The 24,723-nt window shown below is 45.8% G+C and overlaps 1 protein-coding gene across 1 annotated transcript in view; it reads left to right on the top strand.

Annotated features, from left to right (window-relative positions):
- Zc3hav1 (zinc finger CCCH-type containing, antiviral 1) overlaps nt 1-24,723 on the top strand; it is a 48,231-nt gene that overhangs the window by 1,699 nt on the left and 21,809 nt on the right. The window contains exons 2-6 of the mRNA XM_021164844.2: nt 12,800-12,935; nt 16,523-16,775; nt 19,836-20,882; nt 21,132-21,230; nt 23,259-23,382. Coding sequence (XP_021020503.1) covers nt 12,800-12,935; nt 16,523-16,775; nt 19,836-20,882; nt 21,132-21,230; nt 23,259-23,382 — 1,659 coding nt within the window. The remainder of the gene's footprint in view (nt 1-12,799; nt 12,936-16,522; nt 16,776-19,835; nt 20,883-21,131; nt 21,231-23,258; nt 23,383-24,723) is intronic.

Here is a 24,723-nt window from a genome sequence, read left to right as displayed (position 1 = left end):
CTTCTTCTTCTTCTTCTTCTTCTTCTTCTTCTTCTTCTTCTTCTTCTTCTTCTTCTTCTTCTTCTTCTTCTATATAAGCGTTTCCAAGGCTTGGATCAAGCCCTATTATTTTGCTGTCTTCCAAAATTCTCCAAGAGTAGGATCACTCGCTTGGGTTCACCTGTCATATCTACCGAGATGATTTCCAAACACTTAACCTGTGCAGGCCTGCTATGAATCCAGCGTCTTCATCCAGGGTCTGAGGAACCAGTGTCTTGCTCACATAGGCCAAATACCCTCCAAACAAGCTCTCCAACCGTATCCCCGGCTTCACGCCGCCAGTTTATATAATTTCTAATCCCTCTGCCCTTTCCTCTTCCAGGGCTCACATCTGAGTGTTGCAGAAGTAATGAATGGTTGGTTCTAGGCTATCGTGTTTCCAAGCTTTTGTCCTTGTGGTTGGTGGTAGTAGTACGAAAGACTGGACTGAGGACCTCCTGCGTCCTAGGCAAGTGCTCCGCTACTGGAGCCAGAGTTTCACTGACTTGCGCAGGCTGGCTTGAATTCCTGCAGTTAGCTCTTAGCTTGGTTCCTCCTGTCGCTCACTGGCAAGAGCTGAGATTACAGGTCTGTGCTGCCAGGCCCATGCAGCTTTCTGTGGAGAGTGTTTTCTATACTTCGTTGAGTCTTAAAAACTGTGAGTGTTGCTCTGTTTTGGAAACAGCGTGATCATCAAACGGTTTTTGAATCATCCATTTATTTACGAGAAAAACAAAAAACAAAAAACTACAGTCACTCACATCCAGGATACACCTTCGGGGATGTGTGTATCAAAACATACAAAGTAGGAGTGTTTTAAATGGATGGGGTAATGTTTTTTTTTTTTTTTTAAGTTGCTAATTGTTTGGAACAAGAACTCATTTAGTGTTAAATATTTGAAAGAATGCTTCCGTGTGCCCCTTCATTTAAATATTTAATGTTATGATGCAACGGCTTGAAATTCAAGCCTTTCTGAGTTACAGGAAGTTGGGCTTAGAAGAACCCTGCAACTGAAGAAATGGCGGGAGTAGAGTAGGAAGGAAGGGAAGTGGTTTGAGGCAGAAAAGGAAGGAACACTCTTAACACTACTGAGCGCAGCCGACAGGGCTATCAGCGCGCTGTGTGATTCTTCTTTTCTATTACGACCTGTTCTGAGAATTTCTTCAGTAAGTGCTGGCTTTTGGTTGTGAAAGTTTCAGTGTCTTTCTACAGTTCTCCGCGTATTAAAAAGTGGACAGGGGAGACTGCTGAGTCTCCGTGTACCCAACATTTTGGATTTTGGTTCAACAGTTTTCAAAATGTGGTCTGCCCTGTGTCATGTATTCTCCATCTCTGTCCCCAAACTCCAGTGTTTTATGCTAAAGTGATTATTTACTTCATATGTATTCAGTATCTCATAACAAATAAGTATTTATCACTATTCTCACTGTACAATGATCACCTCTCCCTCTCCCTCTCCGTGCCGTGTGTGTGTGTGTGTGTGTGTGTGTGTGTGTGTGTGTGTGTGTCTCACCCTCTTCCTCTCTTCAGTCTCTCTCCCCCCGCCCCTTCCTTGACGTAGGGTCTTGTAATCCAGGCTGGTTTAGAACTCTCATTAGGCCAGGAATGATCTTGAAATTTTGGTCTTCCTATCTCTACCCAAATGCTGGGATTACATGCTTGGCACAACCAACCATCCCAGGTTTATGGGGTGATACCGATGGAACCCAGGACCTCGTGCACACCAGGAAGCACTCTACTAGTGCAACTACATCCTCAACTCCCCTGCCCCCCATTATTTTACTCTCAATTAATTTAGTATTCGAATTCTCCCGATTGCCTCAGTAATCAAACTTGCATTTTCAGGATAAGACATATATAGACATAAACCATAATTACTTTGATATGTATCCAATATGCTTTTTAGAAATGTCATTTAAGTTTGTTACACACAACATGTGTAGAATTTTTAGCTTGAATTTTGTTATTGTGATGATTTTTCTCTGGTCTGAAACAACCATTTTAACAGCTTTGAAACCACACATTTCTGTATTTTCAAAGAACATATATGATAGAGGGATTATTTTGTCAGTTTAAGTTTAGATATATACGCCAGAGAATTATTTATTTATTTTTTGTCTCATTGGGTAGCTTTCAGTGGTCTGGAACTTGCTGTAGACAGGGCTGGCCTCAAACTGACAGATGCCCTTCCTTTATCTCCACAGTGTGAGAAATAAACAAATGTACGACTGTACCTGGCCAGAGTGGGTTTATTTTTTGATGTGTATGCGTATTTTGCCTGCACGGGCACCATCCCTCATGCTTGCTATCCTTGGAGGGTGGGAGAAAGTGTCAGACAGACCCCTTGCAACTGTAGCCATAAACAGCTGTGAGCCACTGTGGAGTGCTGGGAATTGAACCTGGGTCCTCAGGGGAAGCAGTGATCTCAACCGCTGGACCATCTCCTTGGAGTCTAGAAAAACATTTAAAAAAAAAAAGTTAAGTGTTATAGCATTTTCTCTTTAGTAACTCCTTTTTTTCTTAATTTATTTTTTATTTTTTTATTTTTTTATTTTTTTTGGTTTTTCAAGACAGGGTTTCTCTGTGTAGCCCTGGCTGTCCTGGCACTCACTTTGTAGACCTGGCTGGCCTCGAACTCAGAAATCTGCCTGCCTCTGCCTCCCAAGTGCTGGGATTAAAGGCGTGTGCCACCACGCCCGGCTCCTTTTTTTTTTTTTAAAGATTTATTTATTTATTTATTTATTTATTATATGTACGTACACTGTAGCTGTCTTCAAACACTTTCTTTTCTCTCTCCTGACCTGCTTGCTCCTGTCCAAAGATTTATTTATTTATTATATGTAAGTACACTGTAGCTGTCTTCAGACACTCCTGAAGAGGGCATTGGATCCCATTACAGATGGTTGTGAGCCGCCATGTGGTTGCTGGGATCTGAACTCAGGACCTTCGGAAGAGCAGTCAGTGCTCTTAACTGCTGAGCCATCTCCTCCAGCCCCACTTTAGCAACTCTTAACAGAATTTTGTCTACTAAAATTTGTCATGCATTAATAACTTTCTCTTGCCTCACTGGCTAATGGGATCAGTTAACCTGCTAATATCCACAATGATGTACTGTTTGCACGTTGTAGTGGAATTTGAGTTTTGTTTATAAATACTTTCCCTGTAGTGCTTCTATTTATAGATAGACATTCTCCTGCCTCGGCGTTCTTGTCTCTCCTTTTGTAATGAATGCTTCTGGCTATACATTTTAGTTGACAACACACTTTCCTGGGTGGGTGGGGTTCTTGTTTGGGCACTCAAGTCCTCAAGTCGAGACACTTGTTATTTACTTTGCTCACATGATATTTCCAAACCTGAAATTCAAGTCCTAGGAGTAAAGCAGACGCTAATTACACCTTAAGCCCAAGATAATGACAATCGAGTCTTCGCCACAGCTCCCGAGAATAAGCGCAAGTCCTTCCCCTTTAAAAGACATTTTAACATTATTGTTGTTGTTGTGTCTGTGTGTATAGGTGTACAATGTGTGTAGGGTTACATATGTTTATAGTGCACAGGGGAGGCGCACAGTTCTCCTTTTTTCTTTTGGTTTTGTGAGAAAGAGCCTTGCTAGGTAGTGCAAGCTTGCTTCAAACTCAAGAAAATCCCCCTGCTTCAGCCTCTTGGGGCTAGGATTATAGTCATACATCATCACACCAAGCCTTGTAAATGCTATCTTGGGGCTGGAAAGGTGGCTCAGCAGTTAAAAGCACTTTCTGCTCTTGATCTATTTCCAGCATCCACATGGCAGCTCAAAACCATTTGTAACTCCAGTTTTATGGGATCTGACACAGTCTTCTGGCCTCCACGGGCACCAGGAATCCATGGGGTTCAAATGCATACAAGTAGACAAACCACTTGTGGATAAAAATAAAAGTAAATAAGCCTACAACAAAAATCTCATCTTGATCAGATGAAACTGGCATAGGGGTCTTTAAGTTTTTGCTGAAGGCCACCATAGCTTGTAGAGGTAGCAGGAAGCCTTTGTTAACTCAATTCCGCTTGCAGGGATGCACAATTTCTGTTGGGTGCGTTGGAAGGTCATTGTGTTACTATGGTTTCTGTCAATGTGGGTGTTTTCTCTGGGCTATTTCCTGTTTTTATGGTACTGGGTGCTGACACTTAGGGTAGGTGTGGGGCCTATTGGAAGGCTTATGGGGGTGGGGAGGGCAGTGCTTGTCTTGCAAAAACCTGGTGCCTTGAGTTCATTTCCCAGAATCCACAGAAAGATGGAAGAAGAAAATCAAATTCACAAAATTTTCCTCTGGTTTTTACACACGCGCTTTGGCGTGTACTTTACACACTAATGCACACCAATAAGAAATAAGAAATTTGGGATATAGAGCCAGGTGGTGATGGTGCACATCTTTAATGCCCGCCCTTGGGAGGCAGAGGTAGGTGGACCTCTGAGTTTGGAATTAGCCTGGTCTACAGAGTGAGTTCCAGGACAGCCAGGGCTACACAGAGAAACCTTATCTTGGAAGAAAAAAAAAAAAGATAAAGAATGAAGGGGATATAGAGCGACAAAATGAAGAGCTCCGAGAGGCCACAGCATATTTGTTATATCCTTGAGCCCCATTCTTTTTTTTTTTTTTTTTTTTGGTTTTTTGAGACAGGGTTTCTCTGTGTAGCCTTGGCTGTCCTGGAACTCACTCTGTAGACCAGGCTGGCCTCGAACTCAGAAATCCTCCAGCCTCTGCCTCCCAAGTGCTGGGATTAAAGGCGTGCGCCACCACGCCCGGCGAGCCCCATTCTTTTGCCTGCTCTCAGAACTACAGACCCTTAGGTGGTATCAAGGTTAGGGTGTTTGTAAGCTCTGCATCAGTGGATTCAACCAACTGCTGACTGGAAAATATTCCGAGGGTGAAAGGCTTGGGTCCTTACTGCATCATTGTTCTCTAAACAATCCTGGAGGGCAAATATTTACATAGCATTTTCATGGTATTAGGTATTCTAAGTAATTTATTCGTGGTACTTGGAAGGGTGTGCCTTGGCTACCAGCAAACGCTGTGCCTTTTGCAGAAGGCATTTAATGTGGATTTCAGCTTTGGGGAGGTCCTGGGAATCGGCCTCTCGGGGTCTCCAGAGGATGACTCTTCTTCATTCCTTTGTTCTCCTTCATACAAAGTGGTGCTTCTCTTGCTCTGGTTTCGTGGGTCTTGGTTCTGGTCTCTTCCAAGTTGTACCCATATCCACTTTTTAAAAAGTACATGGTACCAAAGAATGATGCCCGTTTCAAACCTGCACCACCCCCTTCCCCAAGCCTGCACCTCCAATGCTTGGGTATCTTGAGCCCATAGTCTTAGAATCTGTATATGCATCCTGGGCCTTTCTACATGTGTGTGGAAGGGAATGCTTTATTCAGTCTGATGCATCCACTACCTCAGGTGCTCAGGTGTAGGGAGAGCCGAAGGAGAGAAGACACTGGGGGCCTGGAGCTGGGAACCAGGGCTACTACTACCTTCCACTCTGAGACCAAGCAGTTTGAGAATTCAAAGTTCTTAGCGGACTGTTCTGCTCATTAGGAGCCAGTATTTGTGACAACAGTAGGAAAGAACACAGCAGATTCTTACCTTGACTTAGAGCTGTTCTATGTACAGGCCTTTACACACGAACCTTCATGTTCAGCTTTGCTGCAGACCCCATAAATGTCGGAGGGGGGCCATTCTGATTTATCCAGGCATAAAGCTTGCTTTTGTATACACAGCTCATATGCTCATTAAAATTGAGACTTGAAAAAGAATTGTCACTAAATCAAGATCTTTCATGATTTTGATTCTGTTTCTTTGTGCGCACCCTTCCCTATAGAAATCATAAGAATGGAGTGTCCAAACTTAAAAGTTTTATGAGAGGACAGTGTGAAATTTCTAAAGAGTGTTTGTGGAGCTGGGCCTAATGGCGCATGCCTTTAATCCCAGCAAAGCTCTGAGCTTGAGGCCAGCCTGGTCTACATAGCAAGATCTCGGTCAGACAGGGCTATACTGTGAGATCCTGTCTAAAAGGGAAAAAAACAGAGCCGTTGGGCAATTTACCCTCCGCTTAAGATGAGTCCTTGCTTTGTGTCTTGGTCAATGTGGTCTCAGCAGCTCTTTGAAATTTGTGCTGCTGATGAAGGGAATGTAACACTGTACCCCACTGGCTTTTTGATTCATTTAACTTAGTTATTTACTCGTTTAATTAATTAACTTACTTATTTCGTTATGAATGGAGATTCTCGTAGCCTAGGCTGGCCGCCACTCTCGATGTAGCTTAGGATGGCTTTCTGATTCACTCAGAAGTACTTATTTTTGAACGCTGTTGGACTCGATGCATTTTTTTTTAAAGATTTATTTATTTATTTATTTATTATATGTAAGTACACTGTAGCTGTCTTCAGACACTCCAGAAGAGGGCACCAGATCTCGTTAAGGATGGTTGTGAGCCACCATGTGGTTGCTGGGATTTGAACTCTGGACCTTCGGAAGAGCAGTCGGGTGCTCTTACCCACTGAGCCATCTCACCAGCCCCCTCGATGCATTTTGTTAGCACTCTTTTTTGGTCCTTTTAGCATAGTATTCCTTTTGGTTGTTTGTTTTGGTTTTTCTGACATAGTGGTGTTCTTCGAAGCATTGGCTAGCCTCAGAGTCAGAGATCAGCTTGATTGACTCTGCCTACCCAGTGCTGGGATTAAAGACCCCTGAGCCTCTATGCCCAGCTCATGGGATTTGATTTTTTGTTTGCAATGGTCTTTGTTTTATGGCTTTTTAAATAGCTAGGCCTGTCTTCTTCTTCTTCTTCTTCTTCTTCTTCTTCTTCTTATTATTATTATTATTATTATTGTCATTATCATTATTAGTATTACTATTTTGCATCAGTAAGCACATTCATGGCCTCTGTCAAAAAATTCTGCTAAAGAATTGCCTCACGCTGGGCAGTGGTGGCCCACGCCTTTAATCCCAGCACTTGGGAGGCAGAGGCGGGAGGCAGAGGCAGGCGGTTCTCTGAGTTCGAGGTCAGCCTGGTCTACAGAGTGAGTTCCAGGACAGCCAGGCTACACAGAGAAACCCTGTCTAGAAAGAAAACAAAAAAAAACAAAACAAAACAAGGATTGCCTCACACTGATGTTTTTCTACCCTGTCTTCTGTCCGCCTCTGACCTCCTTCCTGCTTCTCTGTCTGACTTATCTCTTCTGGACCTTTCCTCTGGAGGCATCATCGTGAGGGGTGTGGCCTCTGGAAGCATCATCGTGAGGGGCGTGGCCTCTGGAGCCTGCTCCTTTCAGGCGCTGTTTTCAGAGTTTCAGTTGAGCAAGTGAGACTGAGTTTGGCTGTATTTATCCCGGAGCAGAGAAGGAAGGTCTCAGTAGACCACTGTCCCTGCGCCTTAAAGGCATGCTTGCTATTTCCTGCAACCTGGTGACCAGGTAGCTTACAAGCCAGAAGAATTATTTTGGAATCTGTTCTCTTTCAGATTTGTTTCATGTTTTTTAATTTTACTTCAGTCAAACTTGACATTCAGTGTTGATAATATTCTACAAAAATGAAGCCAGTATAAGTCCTATAAACAATGATTACAAATCTTTTTTTTTTTTTCCTTTTCTTTGTTTGCTTGTTTTTGTATTTTTTGTTTGTTTTTCTTTTTCGAGACAGGGCTTCTCTGTGTGTTAATAACAGTCCTGGCTATCCTGGAACTCAGTTTTTAAACCGGGCTGACCTCGTACTCACAGGGATCCACGGCCACCGCCACCACCACCACCACCACCAGGCTACCTTTTGCTTTAACATGACACAACCAGGAGACATTTAAGGAAACCTTTGGCATTCAAGGCAGCTGTCAACAGATATTTACTGAGGGCACACTTTCTGCACCGCACCTCTCAGGAAAATGGAATCCTCACGTAGTTCCCTTATTCGTTAACTTTTCTATTTTAATATTTATCTAGACTTTGAAAGTCATTTATGTTAGGAGGTGTGGATGGAGAGGAGAGACACGTGACAGGGCCGGCCGGGAACTGCTTGGCTTAGGCCTTCCCTATCTTGGCAATGGCCCCGCTCCCTCCTGCTCTCTACTCCCTCTGGTCCCTGTGCCTTTTCTTAGTCCTGATGAAGGCTTAGGGAAGGAAGTCCCCAGCTTTGCTGGGACGCTCTCTCTCTCTCTCTCTCTCTCTCTCTCTCTCTCTCTCTCTCTCTCTCGCGCGCGCGCGCGCGCGCGCGCGCGCACACACACACACACACACACAAACACACAATGTGTATATCTGCCTGCATATATATTGCACCACATGCATGCAAGTGCCCATGGAGTCCAGAAGGTATTGGATACCCCTGAACAGGAGTTACAGGTAGTTTTGAGCTGCTCGATGTGGATGCTAGGAACCAGATTGGGGTCCTCCGTGAGAGCAAGAAGTACTGTCACCTGCTGAGCTGCCTCTCCAGCCCAACTTTTAAAGATTTAGTTCGGCTCTGATTTAGGCATGGAGATTTTGTTTGAGGGTTCTGTTTGGTTTTGGAAGAGGAGTTTGAACGTGGTCCTCACACATTAGGCAAGTGGGCCACATCTCCAGGATGGACATGGCCTGGGGGAGGGGATTTTTTTCCAAGCCCCTACAAGAACCAGTTGGTACCAGTTTGTCTCACCCTGTCTCTCACCTCCCTCCACCCTCACCTTCAGTGGGCCTGGGGACTCGGGTGTCACCTCCCGAGTTCTGCTTCTACCTGAAACTTCAGGCCATGATGTGGCAGTGGGCCGAGCTCCCGTTGCACCGGGGGTGTTGTGGGTAATGCAGGTGTGGGCAAAGCTTTTAAACCCCATTCTTTTCCTCTCTGTACATTCTTGCTTGTGCTGATCTGTTCTTTTTTGGACTCTATCCTATTAAGTGGTGCAAATTTAGTGACCCATCCTTACCCTCTCATGACCTGGCAGTGTAACCTTGGACACATTTGTACAAAGAGAACTGGAGTCATGTGTTTTTAAAACAATACTTTACTAGGGTTGTTTTTGATTGCTAACATTTTATTCTCTAGACCAACATCTAGATAATAGCTTTCACACATCCTGGTCCCTTTTCTACCTAGCTTATATTATGACGCACTCCTTCCTGGTTTTGTGCAAATCAACTCTCTCTCTTATGGGGGAACATGAGAGTTAGGGGGAGAAGGAAAGAATATTTTGGTATAGTTAGCATCAAAGACAGAGGTTCTTAGGTTTTTGTTTACTCTGATCTACTGAGCAGCTGCCCTGTGTTTACTGACCAGTGGCAGCTGGGAGGGGAACACCCAGTTCAGGAGCCTCATCCAGAATTGAATGTGAAGAGCCCCACGACCTGAGTCTTGGCCTCAGAAAATGCATTGGAATGGCTCAGGGTCTCACAGCAGATGTGGCTGGAGTCAGGCATTTCTAAGCACTCCTCAGCTGATGCTGTGGCCTGCAGTAAGAACCACTTTCCAGGCTGGAATGTTTTAGGCCATGCTCCTCAGCTGGGGAGCTCATGGACTGCGTGGGTTAACGCAACCTTTTGTTCTGTGGGTAGAATGAGTAGGATGACTTAATGACTTACTGTTAGGCTTGAGGCCTGACACACACTCCTGCCTCTTTCTCGGCCATCTTTACTTCCTTTTCAAAGTTATCATTTCCTATGATGGGAGCTGTTTCCTTGCTGTGTTTCTGCAAATGTTTGCACTGTCTGGGCGATTCATGCAGGCTTGTATGCAGGCTCCTTTTTAGTCAGGATGGGAGCTGGGGGCACCTGAAGTTTTAATCAACCCTCTCTGAAGGAGCTATTTATTGTCTCCTGTTGGGGAGGGAACCAGGACTAGTTTTAGTGTCTGACCCTTCCTGCCCCCTACCTTCAGACAAAACTCTCTGAGAAATGGCTCGGGGCCAGCCGTCAGTAGTCTAAAATACCCTCTGGATCTAGATGATTCTTTTGCATGGTACAAACTGGAATCAGCTGGCAGGTCTGGGATGGGACCCAGAGCTTGCATCTCTGATGACTTCCATGTGGATTCTGGTCAGAGGAACACTTTGAGAGGCTCTGGAAGACTTTGACCCCAATTCTGGGCTTCAGCTAAGTGTTGGTAGGCTCTTAGGCTAGGGCAGAGAATGGTGAGAGGAAAGTGTGGAAGGAAGCTTCGGCCTTAGCTCTAGTTAGACCGGGGAGCTGCACCTGTCTCCTCCCAGCAAACCTCACAGTAGGTTTTTGCCTTACTTAAGACCCCGTCTGCTTTTATTCCACATCCAGTTTTGCAGTTAGTAGTTAGGAACAATGGCTTCTGACATCCCTACGTTTTTCATTTGTAAGTTTCTAATCTACATGTTTTCAGTTTTGCAGATTAGACAGGTTTCTCCCCCCACCCCCACCCCACCCTCGCCTCTCTCTTGTTTTTGAGGTTTGACTTAACCGATCTGGTCTTCCTCCTATCTACGTCACCAGTCACCGTTTACCTTTCAGTTATTGGCCCTCAGTTGCCCATATCAGGGTCATTGTAATTGCTAATCCGGGTTAGGAAACAAGTGATAGACCGTTGGTTTGTTGGTTTCTGTTTTTCTTCAGACAGCAAGTGCAAACTGCCCCGCCTTGGTGGCTGATGAGTGTGCTGAAATGAGGGCCAAGATAAAATCCTGTAAGAAGCAGCTGAGGGGACCCCTGGAGCCCATAGGGAAACAGTAGGACCTGCTAGGGATGGAGCACCAACTACATCCAGACTAGACAGCCGTACCAGACACAAGCTGGGGTTGAGGTGAAGTCTGGAAATCAGGGAGGTAGAAGTTTGTTTGCCTCATGATGGAGATGAGAAATGAAAGTAAAACTAGAGCCATCAGAAGGACAGCTTCACAGACAGCAGCCAGCTCAACCTGACTCTTCTTTTAGATGTTCATGCCTCAAGTGGGCTTCCAGGTAGAGGGAGCCCCATTAGTGTAGCTCTGTGGTCAGGTTGTCTGGGCTAGACCCAAAAGGACCCCTACTCTTTTTGACTAAGAGTTGTCAATCTCTCAGTCAGGGGTTGGAACCTGCCTGTTTGTGGGAGTATGTGAGCAGATGGCTTTTATCCACTGAGCCACCTTGCTGGCCCTTGGCAGGTGCTTCAGTTGGGTCATTTCCAGATCTGTAACAAGAACCTTAATGGCAATGACTCTGGGGACAGTGGAGTGAGGTGCTGTGAGGGGCAAGGTAAAGGAAACTTCCTACACATCTGGCGAGCTGTCACAGGATGGAGGGCACAGGGGAAGTTCCTACTTTGGGCTGAGACCAGGAGGGATTACCTTCTAAAGCTTTTTCTGCTTCCACAGTCTCTTCAGATCCTCTCCCGTGGACTCAGGGAGGGGGTGATAAGGTTGAGCCCAGATGCTGAGGGCTCTCAGTGGTGGAGACTGGTGGGAGCAGTTATCTGAAACCACAGAGCCAAAGGCCAAATGTTAGCCTAGTCGAGGTCAGCCTTATCACAGAGCACCAGGAACCCTGGAAGCCAAGGTTAGCGAGCGCTGAGGAAAGTATGGAAAGGGCCTGACTGGGAAAATGATGAGGATGAAGGTCGTCACCCACCGTCACCTTTCCTTGAAGCAAAATAAAGTGCCTGGGAGGGCTGGCTGGATTCAAGGACTCAGCTAGTGCCCAACAGGGCTGTGGTCTGTAATTCCTTCCTCCCTCCCTTTCTTTCTTTTTCTTTCTTTCTTTCTTTCTTTCTTTCTTTCTTTCTTTCTTTCTTTCTTTTCTTTCTTGTGTGTGTGTGACTTTTTGAGACAGGGTTTCTCTATGATGCCCTGGTTGTCCTGGAACTCACTTTGTAGACCAGGGTGGCCTCGAACTCAGACATCTGCCTGCCTCTGCCTCCGGAGTGCTGGGTTTAAAGGCAAGCGCCACCACTGCCCGGCTTCTTTTTCTTTTTTTAACTTGGACACAGAGGCATGCAGATCACCATGAGTTTGAAACCAGCCTGGTCTTCATGGCAGATTCCAGGCTGGTTGATTTTATCTGTATAGTGAGACCCCGTTGTTGTTTGTTGTTTAAAGTATATATATTTGTGTATGTGCAATCAAACTGAGGTCATTGGGTTTGTTGGCAAACATTTGCCTTTAACCAGGATGTCATCTGGCTGGGCCAGTTGACCTCATAAAATTGTATTCTTTCTGTAGGATTGATTAGTCTGTGTTAATTACCAAAGGATACAGCATTGATCTTTGCTGAGTGAAAGTTGAATGAACTTTTCCTTTTTAATCTACTTCACACATGCTAAGCAGGTGGTCTACCACTGAAGTTGAACTCAGTCTTTTAGGCTGGCGTATGGAATGATGGATTTCAGTATGATGTTTTCACATCTCCATGCCCTGCCGGTTTGTTCCCTTCTCCCAAGGCCCTTCCCTACTCCCCTGCACCCTCTTGGTACCCTCCCCCTTTTTAAAAGATTTATTTATTTTATGTATGTGAGTACTCTATTGCTCTCTTCAGACACACCAGAAGAGGGCATCAGATCCCATTATAGATGGTTGTGAGCCACCCTGTGGTTGCTGGGAATTGAACTCAGGACCTCTGGAAGAGCAGTCGGTGCTCTTAACCACAGGGCCATCTCTCCAACTCAGTAAACCCTTTCTTCTTCCCAATAATGCCTTCTGTGTCCTCGTTTCTTCTCCCCCTTTGCTTAGAACTCAAGATGCCTGCCGTCCCTCTCCCGGGCCCTCTTTCTACCCCCATGTCGTGTGAATATGGCTGTCTTCTTTCTCATTTCCGCTGTGACGTGCAAACATTGACAGTTGTCCTCTGTCCTTCCAGGAACCTCTGCAAATATTCTCACGATGTTCTCTCAGAACAGAACTTCCAGGTCCTGAAGAATCATGAGCTCTCCGGGCTTAACCAAGAGGAGCTGGCGGTCCTCCTGGTCCAAAGCGACCCTTTCTTCATGCCTGAGGTAGGTCCTGATTCTCACTTTAAACACCAGGCAAGAGTATTATGTGCAAGCCAGACATGCTGCTGCACACCTTTAAACCCAGCACTCTTGGGAGGCAGAGGCAGGCAGATCTATATGAGTTTGAGGCTAGCCTTGTCTACGTAACAAGTTCCAGGCTAGCCAAGGCTACCTGGTGAGACCCTGTCTGAACAAATGAGAGAAGAATTTGGGTCCACATGCCTCCTCCACTTGGCTGCCAGGGATTCCACTGTGAACAAAGATGGCTTGAAGACATGGCGGTAGCTGGACTGACTGAGGCTTAACATCAGGGTAGCCTTGGAATTGAAGCTGGAGAGATGCCTGAAAGATGCAGGCACAGGTTGTGTCACTGCGCCAGAGACTCCTACCGTAAATTCAGTGATAAAGAAAATATACTTTAAGCTTTTTACTCCTTGATAGCCTCATCAAGGACCAGTAGGCTGCAGCCCAGAAGCCAAACCTAGGCTACCACCAGTCTAGAAATAAAAGTCTAATGGAACACAGCCGTGCAGGTGAGTTTACAGATTTTCTGTTTCTGTTTCCCCGTCCAGGGGTCAGGTGAGTAGTTGCAACAGAGACTGACTGGCCAGAAGAGCCTAAATTGTTTACTGTGGATTGTTACAGAAGTACGGTGCCTCTGGGTCCTGTGTGGATGCGGGCAGGCAGATATGCCGCAGGGTTGGGAAGAGGGTCCAACACCTTTTTGCAAGACTCATGTTAGTGAGTTACGAGCCCTGTTGTCTTCGGAATGTGGCTTTCATCTCTTAGTACAGGGATTTCTGTCACCACTTTTTAGTCAGTGGGATTGTAGAAGGGAAGTTGAAGCCAAGCAGTTTACCCTTTTGAAAACTGGACACTGTGTGTAGCACATCTGCTCACATCTCATTGGCCAGTGCTAATCACATGGTCATATTAGTTGAAAGTGGGGCTGAGAAATGTAGTTGCTGGCAGAGTGGCTGCCTGTCAAGGACTTCTATTACTAGAGAAAAGACAGATGATGGAAGATAATGAAGTCTTATTTGCATAGGCTTATAGAGTGGAGAGTCAGTTGATGTTGCTCAAAGGACCACGTATGACCCGAGAAAAGCCCTTGAGTGGAGAATCCCTGAGTGTACCCACAATACAAAGTCATTAGCAGTCTCACACAGAATGGGAGACTGAGCAGGAGCAACGCCGAAAGGGGCAGAAGACAGACAGGGAGGCAGAGCAATACAGGAAGAGATGGAAGGGTAGAAGAGATATGAAGCTGCCAAGAAGGTTGGAGTTCTGTTAGATAAGACAAGCTAGCCAATGGAGATTTCTTGAGGATTGACCATTTGGGGGCATTTAAAAACTCTGGCACAACAGGTGATTTTTGAGGTGTCCACTGAGCTCTGAAGGCAGATTGTTGTGTAGCTTGAACACACAGTGATCCACCTGCCTCTGCCTTCCTAGTTGGAGTTAAAGGTATACCCCACCTCACCTGCTCTTTGTTTTATTAGAGACACGAGCACCCTATGTAGCCCAGGCTAGCCTCAAACAGACATACTTTCTCCACTTCTTGAGGGCTCATAGTAGTAGACACGTACTATTATGCTTAGTGTACCTGCTACTGGGAATTGAACCCAGGGCCTGTGTTACAAGCCAGCTCCTGGATTCCTCTGTGTCCAGGTGATGCTCATGGTTCAGATACCTCCCTTTAAGAACTGTGGTCTAGAATTAGATTCGGTAGCAGTTATGCGCTGGAGTCTGGTTCTAGAGGCTCTGTCGCTATTCCTGGAGTCAGCCTTTGTCTCTGCATCCAGACTCATTCCCAGTTCATACAGCCTATTGAACTAAACACCTTCATCTTTCAGCTGCCTGCAAGGTCAGGCTAATGACTAATCATTTTCTCCATCGAGTGGCTCAGACACCTGCCTCAGACTCCTTACTTTGCACAATACAGTCTTGTACTTTGTCACTCCGCCTCCCAACAGATGTTAGGCAGGCAGACAGAGCAAATATTTTCCTTCTGCTGTCAAAAAGGAAACAGAAACTAGAAGGTCACTGGGACCGGGAGGTTACCCGGCTGCTTCTAGGGCCTTGACCTTTAAAGCAGCCTCTGTTAGCCCTGTAGCCAAGAGGTCTGATTGCACCATCCCTGCCTTTACTCCAGCTCTGTAGAGCTATGTGTGCAGATGTGTTTGTTTAGAACACTGTAACCCAGGGGGCTGGAGAGATGGCTCAGCGGTTAAGAGCACTGACTGCTCTTCTAAAGGTCCCGAGTTCAAATCCCAGCAACCACGTGGTGGCTCACAACCATCTGTAATGAGATCTGATGCCCTCTTCTGGGGTGTCTGAAGAAGCTACAGTGTGCTTACATTAAATAAATAAATAAATAAATAAATAAATAAATAAATAAAACACTGGAACCTTCCTAACAATGTGCCCCTTTAATGCAGTTCCTTGTGTTGTGGGTGACCCCAACCATCAAATTATTTCATTGCTCCATCATAACTGTACTTTTGCTGCTGTTATGAATCTGCTATTTGACCCCCACAAAGGGAGTCTAGATAGTGGGTAAGGCTTTCCTTACTGAGTTGGTTATGGTGGTGTGTGCCTGCAATCCCAGCACTTGAGAGGTCAGGGAAGGAGGATTATGAGTTGAAATCTAGTCTGTGCTACATGAGTCCTCGTGTCCAAAACCTGAAAGCAAGGCTGAGCAGCACAGTGGTGTGCACCTTTCATTCCGGCTAACAAACAAAAACCAAGTGGGGAGGAGTGTGCACACCTTTATCCCAGTTCCTGGGAGGCAGAGGCAGGTGGACATCTTCAGAGGTCAAGGAAGGCTGGAGAGATGACTCAAAGGTTAAGAGGTCCTGAGTTCAAGTCCCAGCAACCACTCATAGTCATCTATACGGTGATATGGTGCCCTCTTCTGGCCTTCAGCCACACATGCAGGCAGAACGCTGTAAACAAAATAAATAAATAAATAAATAAATAAATAAATAAATACATCTGTTTTTTAAGAGTTCATCACCCTACTTCTTCCCTCTCTCCCACCCCTCACATACAAAATCATTTGAACAGGCTATTTGTTCTGGCTATCAGAGACAAATGACAAAATCCCAAAGTTGCAAATAACACACACACTTTTTTTTCCCCTTTCAACGCTGGAGTAAGTTAAGATCCAGATGAGACCTCCTCTTTGGGGCTCCCTCATGATGCCCTGTGTACAGCTTGCCATGCGAGTTTGATTCTTCCAGGAATTATCAAATTCATCACTATTTTTTCTCCTTTAAGTTTCCTTTCTTTTAAATGCAAGGTTTCTGCACTTGAATTTGTGATCCTCTTTGCCTCGGCCTCCTGAACACTGGGTTACAGGTATGCACCATCATACGTGATATTGTCTGTTAATTCTTCCGACTCTTCTGTCCCCAAATAAGTCACCAGTTGAATCCATCTCATCAGCCTTGGGTGTTGCGTGCATTGTTTCCCCATGGCTCTCCTGGTTTTTTTTGGGGGGGTGGGGAGGGAGCCTATGCATCCCTTAACTGGTGGTGTGGCAGCCAGATCCATGTGTTCTTACCTCACCGTTCTTTCTTCTTTAGATATGCAAGAGTTACAAAGGAGAGGGCCGCAAACAGATCTGCGGGCAGCCGCAGCCCTGCGAGAGACTCCACATCTGTGAGCACTTCACCCGGGGCAACTGCAGTTACCTCAATTGTCTCAGGTCTCATAACCTGATGGACAGGAAGGTGTTGGCCATCATGAGGGAGCATGGACTGAGTTCTGACGTGGTCCAGAACATCCAGGATATCTGCAACAACAAACACACTCGGAGGAACCTCCCTGGCATGAGAGGTATGCCCTTTCCCTTTTAACTGTGTGAATTTGCAAATATACAGAAACCACAGTGGGGCATAGTGATGCACACCTTTCATCCCAGCACTCAGGAGGCAGAGGCAGGAGGATTTCTGAGTTCGAAGCCAGCCTGATCTACAGAGTGAGCTCTGGGACAGCTAGGGCTATACAGAGAAATCTCATCTCAAAAAACAAGCAAGCCAGCAAACACAAACAGAAGAAAAACTGCAAGAAATCTGCCTGTAAAATCTCAACTTCACTATCTGCATGCGCCACTTTAATACAATTGAAATAATGATGTGTATGCAGTTTTACAAGTGGCTCTATCCCCTCATTTTAAAAGAGCTTATTATAGTCTGGTGGTGCTGGCACACACTTTTATATAACATACCAGCACTCAGGAGGCAGAGGCAGGTAGATCTCTGAGATGGACACCAGCTTGTTCTATGGAGGACATCCAGGGCTACAGAGAGAAATCCTGTCTCAAAAAAAAAAAAGTTTGCTTGGGAGTGGGACATGTGTGCATGTGTGCATCAGTTAATTCCAACACTTTGGAGACAGAGGCTAGCCTCAGGAAACTCTAGCTTGTGTCAAGTTGACATAATAGGACTGGCTAGCACGACTGTATTACTTATTATTTTGTGTGTGTGTATATACAGCCATATGTGTGGAGGTCAGAGGCCAACTTCCAGGAGCTCTCTTTCCCCAGACTAACCCCAAGTCATTCAGGCTTGGTGGCAGGCACTTTGGTCCACTGAGCCATCTCACTGGCTCCTCTTGTCTAGTGGACGTAGTAGAGGCCAAGTTTATGAAGGGAGTAGAATCTCTGACTCTAGGATCTGCAGTGAAGCCATGAAAAGCTACGTCTCCTGGTGCTCAGAGAAGGGTGCATAGTCTACAGAAGACTTTGCCCCAGAATCTGTCATCATTATTCCTCACAGAGAAACTATGAACAATGGCGGGTTTATCACTCATTAACCTCTCGTAGGGTAAGGGAAGGAGTGTTGTAAGTCCTAAGCAGCTTTAACTCATGCTTGGAAGACCAAACAGTACTGGGAAGATGAAATCAAAAGCCCTGCTTGTGAACCGAGCACAGGAATGCAGCTTCCACACCACAGTGCCCTGAACAGAGAGTGACTGTAGAGGTGGGTTTGTGAGCTCTTCACAGCGTGTGGGAGAGAGCTGTATATCATTGTCACTTCTAGTTAAGCTATGTAGTTAGACGTCATGACGGGGGAGTAACGAAGCTATCTCAGGCAGTCAACAGGTTCTCCAGATTGGGAGCGAGGATTAAAAAAAAAAAAAAAAAAAAGACAATTAGACAACACTGTAGCATGACCCCAGCCAGTTCTGAGACTGAAGGCGAGTTTACTTTTCTCCAGTCTGCCTTTATATCATTCTGGGTACATACAAAGAATATGGTCAGTCCTTAAGGCGTAGACAAAGTAGTCAAGGAACAAGCAGGGCAAAAATCAAGGCACTAAACAAAGTCCCATGGTTGCTATGATATCAGGATGGTCCAGGTACAAGGAATACAATACATTCCTCTGCTGTATTTGCCTTGAGCCTACTTCATTGTCCCAGCCTGATATCAAATTCCTGCCAAATTCCTAGAAGCAGCCCCAAAAGCCCTCCACAGGGGAGCCTTGCTTTTGCCACAATACTGTTGTCCCCTTTCCTCTACCAGGATAATACACACATGTTCCTCATAAGCAAACAGACACTACTGCACCTCCACCCCCAGCTTTCAAATGCCTTTCCACAGCAGACATCACCTACGTACGTAGGTACCACGCCAGACTTCACACACTGGGTCACTCCTGTCTTCTCTGCTTCCTAGACTTTTCTAGAGAAAAGATGCTGCTTTATCAGCATCTCCAGATTTTTCTCTCCCTTCAGTATATATAATGTAGGGCAGGCTAGCCTAGAACTTGCTGTGTAGCCAAGGCTGGACTCCTGTCTTAGCATCCTAAGCACTGGGATTATAGGCATGATCCACCCCGTCTGCCTTCAATTTCAGCTTTTCATAATATTAGGCACTTGTGGTAAATATTAATTGGGTGTTTCTACCCCACCTTAAGTCATTTAGTTTCCAAATACAAAGCCTTTATATTTATAATAATCCTTTAAAGCACGAGAGCTGGGCAGATATCAACCCTCTGTGCTATTTCGTCTATTTCCCTGTCAATAATCCTGAACTATCACTTGCCATGTTTCACCTGGGCTGCCTCTGCTCCATCAGGCCATCCCTCGAGGCCATGTGCTCATGATCCACCTACCCCATGGTACCTTCTTCCTTCTCTCTCTTCTCTCTTCTCTCTTCTCTCTTCTCTCTTCTCTCCTCTTTCCTCTCCCTTCTCTCCTCTCTCCTCTCAGTCTCTACTCAGACGCCAAGCCTGGGAAGCTAAACCCTGCCTACCTCTCTTCAGCCAAGCTGTAAGCATCTTTATTCAAACAATAGTTTCAAATTAAGGATTAAGGTTTTGCACAACAAAAGCTGGCATCTGTGAGAATTTCCCGTCTTGAGACAACTAGACCATTACAGTACATAGATAGCAACAGCCTAGCCTCAAGAGGCGCTAAGGGAGCTAGAGGAAGAAGCCTGGAGAGTTTGTGGCTTAGATGAAGTCTTAGCTTGAACCTGCATCCATTTACCATTTGGTTTCAGTGTTAGAAGTGCCTGCTCCGGAACCCAGATCATAATGCGTGACATCTCCATGAGTCGTGGACTTGTTTCTCTACATTTCAGCTGTCATTCACTGTAGTAATGAACGTTAACTCAGAACTAGAGTCTGGAGACACCCCACCTGGGGTCTTGGGGACTGGAGGGCTCACTGAATTCCAGGAGAGGCCAGAGGAGCTTTGGGGTCCTCCCTTGTCTTAGCCACCCACAGGCTGCTGTTATGGACTCTGCCGGGTTGCAGCTTCATCCTAAGATTCACAGCCACCACTTAGGAAACTCCTATGATAGAGCTCAGCTACAGGGCTGGATAAGCAGAGAGAACATGGAGGTAGGAACTAACCTGAGCTTGAATTTTCTCTCTGGGTTTCTCTTTCCAGCTCCCCACCCACATCGCAGAGGCGGGGCGCACAGAGACAGAAGCAAAAGCAGAGACCGCTTCCATCACAACAGTCAAGAGTTTCTCTCAACGGTCTCACCTCTGGGATCTGGTCCCCCTAGCCCAGATGTCACCGGCTGTAAGGATTCCCTGGAGGATGTGTCTGCAGATGTCACCCAGAAGTTCAAGTACCTGGGGACTCAGGACCGGGCACAGCTTTCCTCCGTCTCACCTAAGGCCGCTGGTGTCCGAGGACCCGGTCAGATGAGAGCAAGCCAGGAGTTTTTTTCGGAGGATGGGGATCCAGATGGCTTGTTTTCTAGGGATTGTTCTGATTCGTCCTCAAGCCGAACCTCTGCGGCTGGCTTTCCTCTCGATGCAGCACAAAGAAATGAAGCCGGGGCCATGAAAATGGGCATGCCTTCTGGACACCACGTCGAGGTCAAGGGCACGAACGAGGACATTGATCGCGTCCCGTTTTTAAATAGTTATATTGATGGGGTAACAATGGAAGAAGCAACAGTCTCAGGAATTCTAGGTAAAAGGGCCACAGACAACGGTCTGGAAGAAATGATACTACCTAGCAACCATCAGAAGAGTGTGGCTAAGACCCAGGATCCCCAGGCCGCTGGCAGAATCACTGACAGTGGCCAAGACACGGCATTCCTGCATAGTAAATATGGAGAAAACCCAGCGTGGCCAGGTACATCTACCCATAATGGCCCAAATGGCTTTAGTCAAATTATGGATGAAACGCCTAATGTCTCTAAAAGTAGTCCCACTGGTTTTGGCATAAAATCAGCAGTCACTGGAGGAAAAGAAGCAGTCTATTCTGGAGTTCAGAGTCTGAGAAGCCATGTCCTGGCTATGCCTGGGGAGACCACTACCGCTGTACAGGGCAGCAACAGGCTGCCTCCGTCACCTCTGTCTTCTTCCACAAGCCACAGAGTTGCAGCCTCTGGGAGTCCTGGCAAGAACTCTGCCCATGCCTCTATGAGCCCAGCCAGTGAGCCCTCGAGGATGATGATGATGTCAGACCCTGCTGAGTGTAAGTCGCCTAGGGGACTCCCAGGGCTTGAGTGCATAGGGAAAGACAAACAATACCAGGGCACTGAATGCCCTATCTGAGAACTGTAATCATTTCATACCCAGAAGTCTCCGGTGCCCTGGTGTCCATGATTCATAAAACAGCGGGGCTGAGCAGGCTCTCCGGAGCACCCCGAATCCAGGGAGGCACATGAATGTGGAGGCCAGGGTTCTCACTTCTGGCATACACACATCCTCTTTTGTTTTGCAGATTCCCTAGACTACATCGTAAATCCTGTATCTCCTAGGATGGATGATCATGGCCCGAAGGAAATCTGTCTGGATCATCTGTATAGGGGCTGTCAACAGGGTAAGTTACAATCTCCGTAGGATGCCTTTAGCCACTGTGGGTACTGCTGCTGTGAGCATGGCACACGCCAGCACTTGCTGGAGACTGTGCTGTTGCTTTTGAGTGATCTAATGAATTGGATCATAGGGTAAATAAATCTGTTTGATTTTTAGAGAAGACTTTTCCATTGTAGCTCAGCTATTTTTCTGATCCTTCCTCCTATACTCCCTCTTTCCTCTTGCTGTCTCTTGAGTCTTTTTAAAAAAAAACTTTTATAATATCATATATATATATATATATACTATATAATTATGTATATATAATGCAATTTTTTTTAAAAAATCATTTATTTATTTTATGTATGTGAGTATAATGTCACTCTCTTCAGACACACCAGAAGAGGGCATTGGACCCCATCACAGATGGTTGTAAGCCACCATGTGGTTGCTGGGAATTGAACTCAGGACCCTGGAAGAGCAGACAGTGCTCTTAACTGCTGAGCCATCTCTCCAGCCCCATAATGCACTTTTTATTTTCATAAACACACCTATTACCCCCTCTCGTTTCTTTCCTTCCCTCCCCTCCCTTCCCCCCCACTTCCAACAAGCCCTCCAAAAGGTATGTCCTTTTTATTTTTGGTAATGACCCACTGTGTTTAATCAAGATGGCTCGCATAAGCTCAAGTGTAGGGCTCTTTACAGGGGCACAGGCAGCTTATCAATGGCCACACCACTGAAGAAAATGACTCTTCTACCTCCAGAAAAGCCTTTTTCCTCCCCATCCTCCCCGTCCTCCCCGCCCTCCTCCATTAATGTCTTTTTAAATATTATAAATCACCCTTCTGTGAGCTCCTCTGTGATGCCTTTTTATTGTAAAGTAGCCATGTATTTTTAAACAGTTTCGCAGCCATTTAAGGAGCAGGCGAGATGGTTCAGAAGTTGAGCACTGACTGCTCATATAGAGGTCTAGATGAAGTTTCTGACGCCCACGGGGCTGCTCATAACCACCGTGACTCCAGTTCTAGGGCATCCGATGCCGCCTCCTAGCCTCCATGGGCGCCTCCATTCGCATGGTGTAGATAAACTCATGCAGGCACACGCACATGCACCTAAGAATTTTAAATCAGTTTTAAAAAAATCCATTATATTTATATATTTACTCATATGTATATCAACTAGACACATACGTATATGACAGCAATAATAATTGAAGAAAAAGAGATCATGAATTCAAGATGGTCCAGGAGGGCCTGGAGGGAGAAGGATGATGGAAATACAGCACACAGGTATGAAATTAAAAAAATATATATATGATTTAAAGCCAGCATTGAGAACTTGAGAGGTTAGTGTCTGTATCTCTGTGTTCTCGCTGGGATGATAATAAATAGTTCCTTACTCAGCAAGTGTCCAATCTAGTATCTTTTGTCACATGTGCTGGGGGCATTAGCTTAACAATGACACACCTTTCTTCGATATTAATCTATAATTAAAGTGAGCATCAGAGTATCCACAAACAGGAATACTGCTTAAAATAAGCAAAAACATGACATCTAGTCCAAATTGGGTATCAGATACCAGCTTGAGGAACTAAAAGATACCAGTCAGGTCATAATGGAGTGAGAGTGGTTATTGGGATTCATTCTGGAAGAGATGGCTCTTAGGCCAAGGCTTCAAAGAAAGACAAGGACCTGTCTATCCTAGAGAGCGCCTTGTCTTGGCCAGAAAAAGGTGTAGATCGTCTGGAACTGGAGCTACAGGTGGTTGTAAGCTGCCATGTGGGGTACTGGGAATCGAACCCAGGCTGTCTGGAAGAGCAGCCAGCTAAGCTATCTCTCCAACCCAGATTTGATTTTCTAATGGGTTTCTGTGGGACCCAGAGTAAATGGCACACTATGCAAGCAGAGGCCAGAATGATCAAAGGGGTGATGGGGAAACACCTGGCAGGTGAGATGGGGTGGTCTTGACAGGAAGCCAGTAGTGAACTTGAACAGTGAACTTGAATTGGTTAGAAACCCCAGCATTGACCGTAAAACCCTTCTTATCCCTGTAGGCAACTGCAACAAGAACCACTTCCATCTGCCCTACCGGTGGCAGCTGTTCATATTGCCCACTTGGATGGACTTCCAGGACATGGAGTATATCGAGCGGGCCTATTGTGATCCCCGAATTGAAATGTAAGTCGGTGGCTGTCCTCTATCTGATGGGATCCAGAACTTGAGCAGAGGGGCCTCAGCCTAAGGTACACCAAGCTGCTTAGTGCTAGAGATTCTGGGAAGATTTAGTCACTCAGGGACATAACAATGACGTGATTGATCTGTAGGTGTGTCCCTTGGAAAAACACAGTTCAGAGGTCAGCCCATGCTCTTAGTAGCTCATCACTATCTAAAACAGTAAAGGAGATCAGGGAGATGGCTTAGCACACGAAAGCACTGACAACCTGAGTTTGCTCCCTGGAAGTCATGAAGAAGCCAGATGAGATAGCCCACCCACTAGAAGCTGGTGGCCATCTAGCCTGGGGTATACCACATAACAGGAGAAAGAAGAAAGGTTCTGTCCCAGGAAGGTGATAAGAGAGAACAGCTCTACAAGTTGTCCTCTGCCTAAAACTCGTGTGCTGTGGCACGTGTGCCCACACTTACACTTACAACACACAGCAAAAATTATTAAACAAAAATACACCAAAACCCGGGAGGTGATGGTGACACACCCCTTTAATCCCAGCACTTGGGAGGCAGGGGCAGGCGGTCCGTTTGAGTTTGAGGCCAGCCTGGTCTGCAGAGCAAGTTCCAGGACAGCCAGGGATCTGTTACACAAAGAAATCCTGTCTTCAAAAAACAAACAAACAAAAAACCCAAACAAACAAAAAAACAAAAAAACCTGAGAAAGCCGGTCAGTTGCCTTACAAGTGTGAGAACCCCTCAAACCCATGCTTTTAAAATAGCCAGACACACATGGGGCTCACGCACTCCGAAGGCAGTGGTAGACAGATCTCTGAGTTTGAGGGCAGCCTGGTTTACAGAGCAAGTTCCAGGAGAATGAAGACTACACAGAAAATCTTATCTCAAAATAAATTAGTTAATTAATTTAAAAAATTTAAAAATCAAGACAGATAATGAGGAGTTGTCTCAGCCATAGAATGTTTGCCTAGCAAGCACAAGGTCCTGGTTTTGGTCCTCAGCTCTTGTTGCGGGGTTCGGGGGCAGGGGAGCAGGGCTTACGATCCCAGACCTGGGGAGAGAGCGACAAATGGATCCTTAGGGTATGCTAGTTAGCCAATCTAGCCTCCTTGGTGAACAGCAGGCCATTGAGACCTGGTCTTAAAAAACAAGGCATGAGGTGTCAGAGAATGACAGTTGAGGTTGTCTTCTGGCTTCTACATACATGCAGATATGTGTACATGCCTGTACACACACACACACATTTTTTTTTTTTTTTTTTTTTTTGGTTTTTCTAGACAAGGTTTCTCTGTGTAGCCCTGGCTGTCCTGGAACTCACTATGTAGACCAGGCTGGCCT

Source organism: Mus caroli, chromosome 6 (assembly GCF_900094665.2).
Source record: "Mus caroli chromosome 6, CAROLI_EIJ_v1.1, whole genome shotgun sequence".
In the NCBI taxonomy this organism is placed as follows: Eukaryota; Metazoa; Chordata; class Mammalia; order Rodentia; family Muridae; genus Mus; species Mus caroli.
The sequence above is the reverse complement of the archived record's forward strand: the minus strand, read 5'-3'. Positions and strand labels throughout refer to the sequence as shown.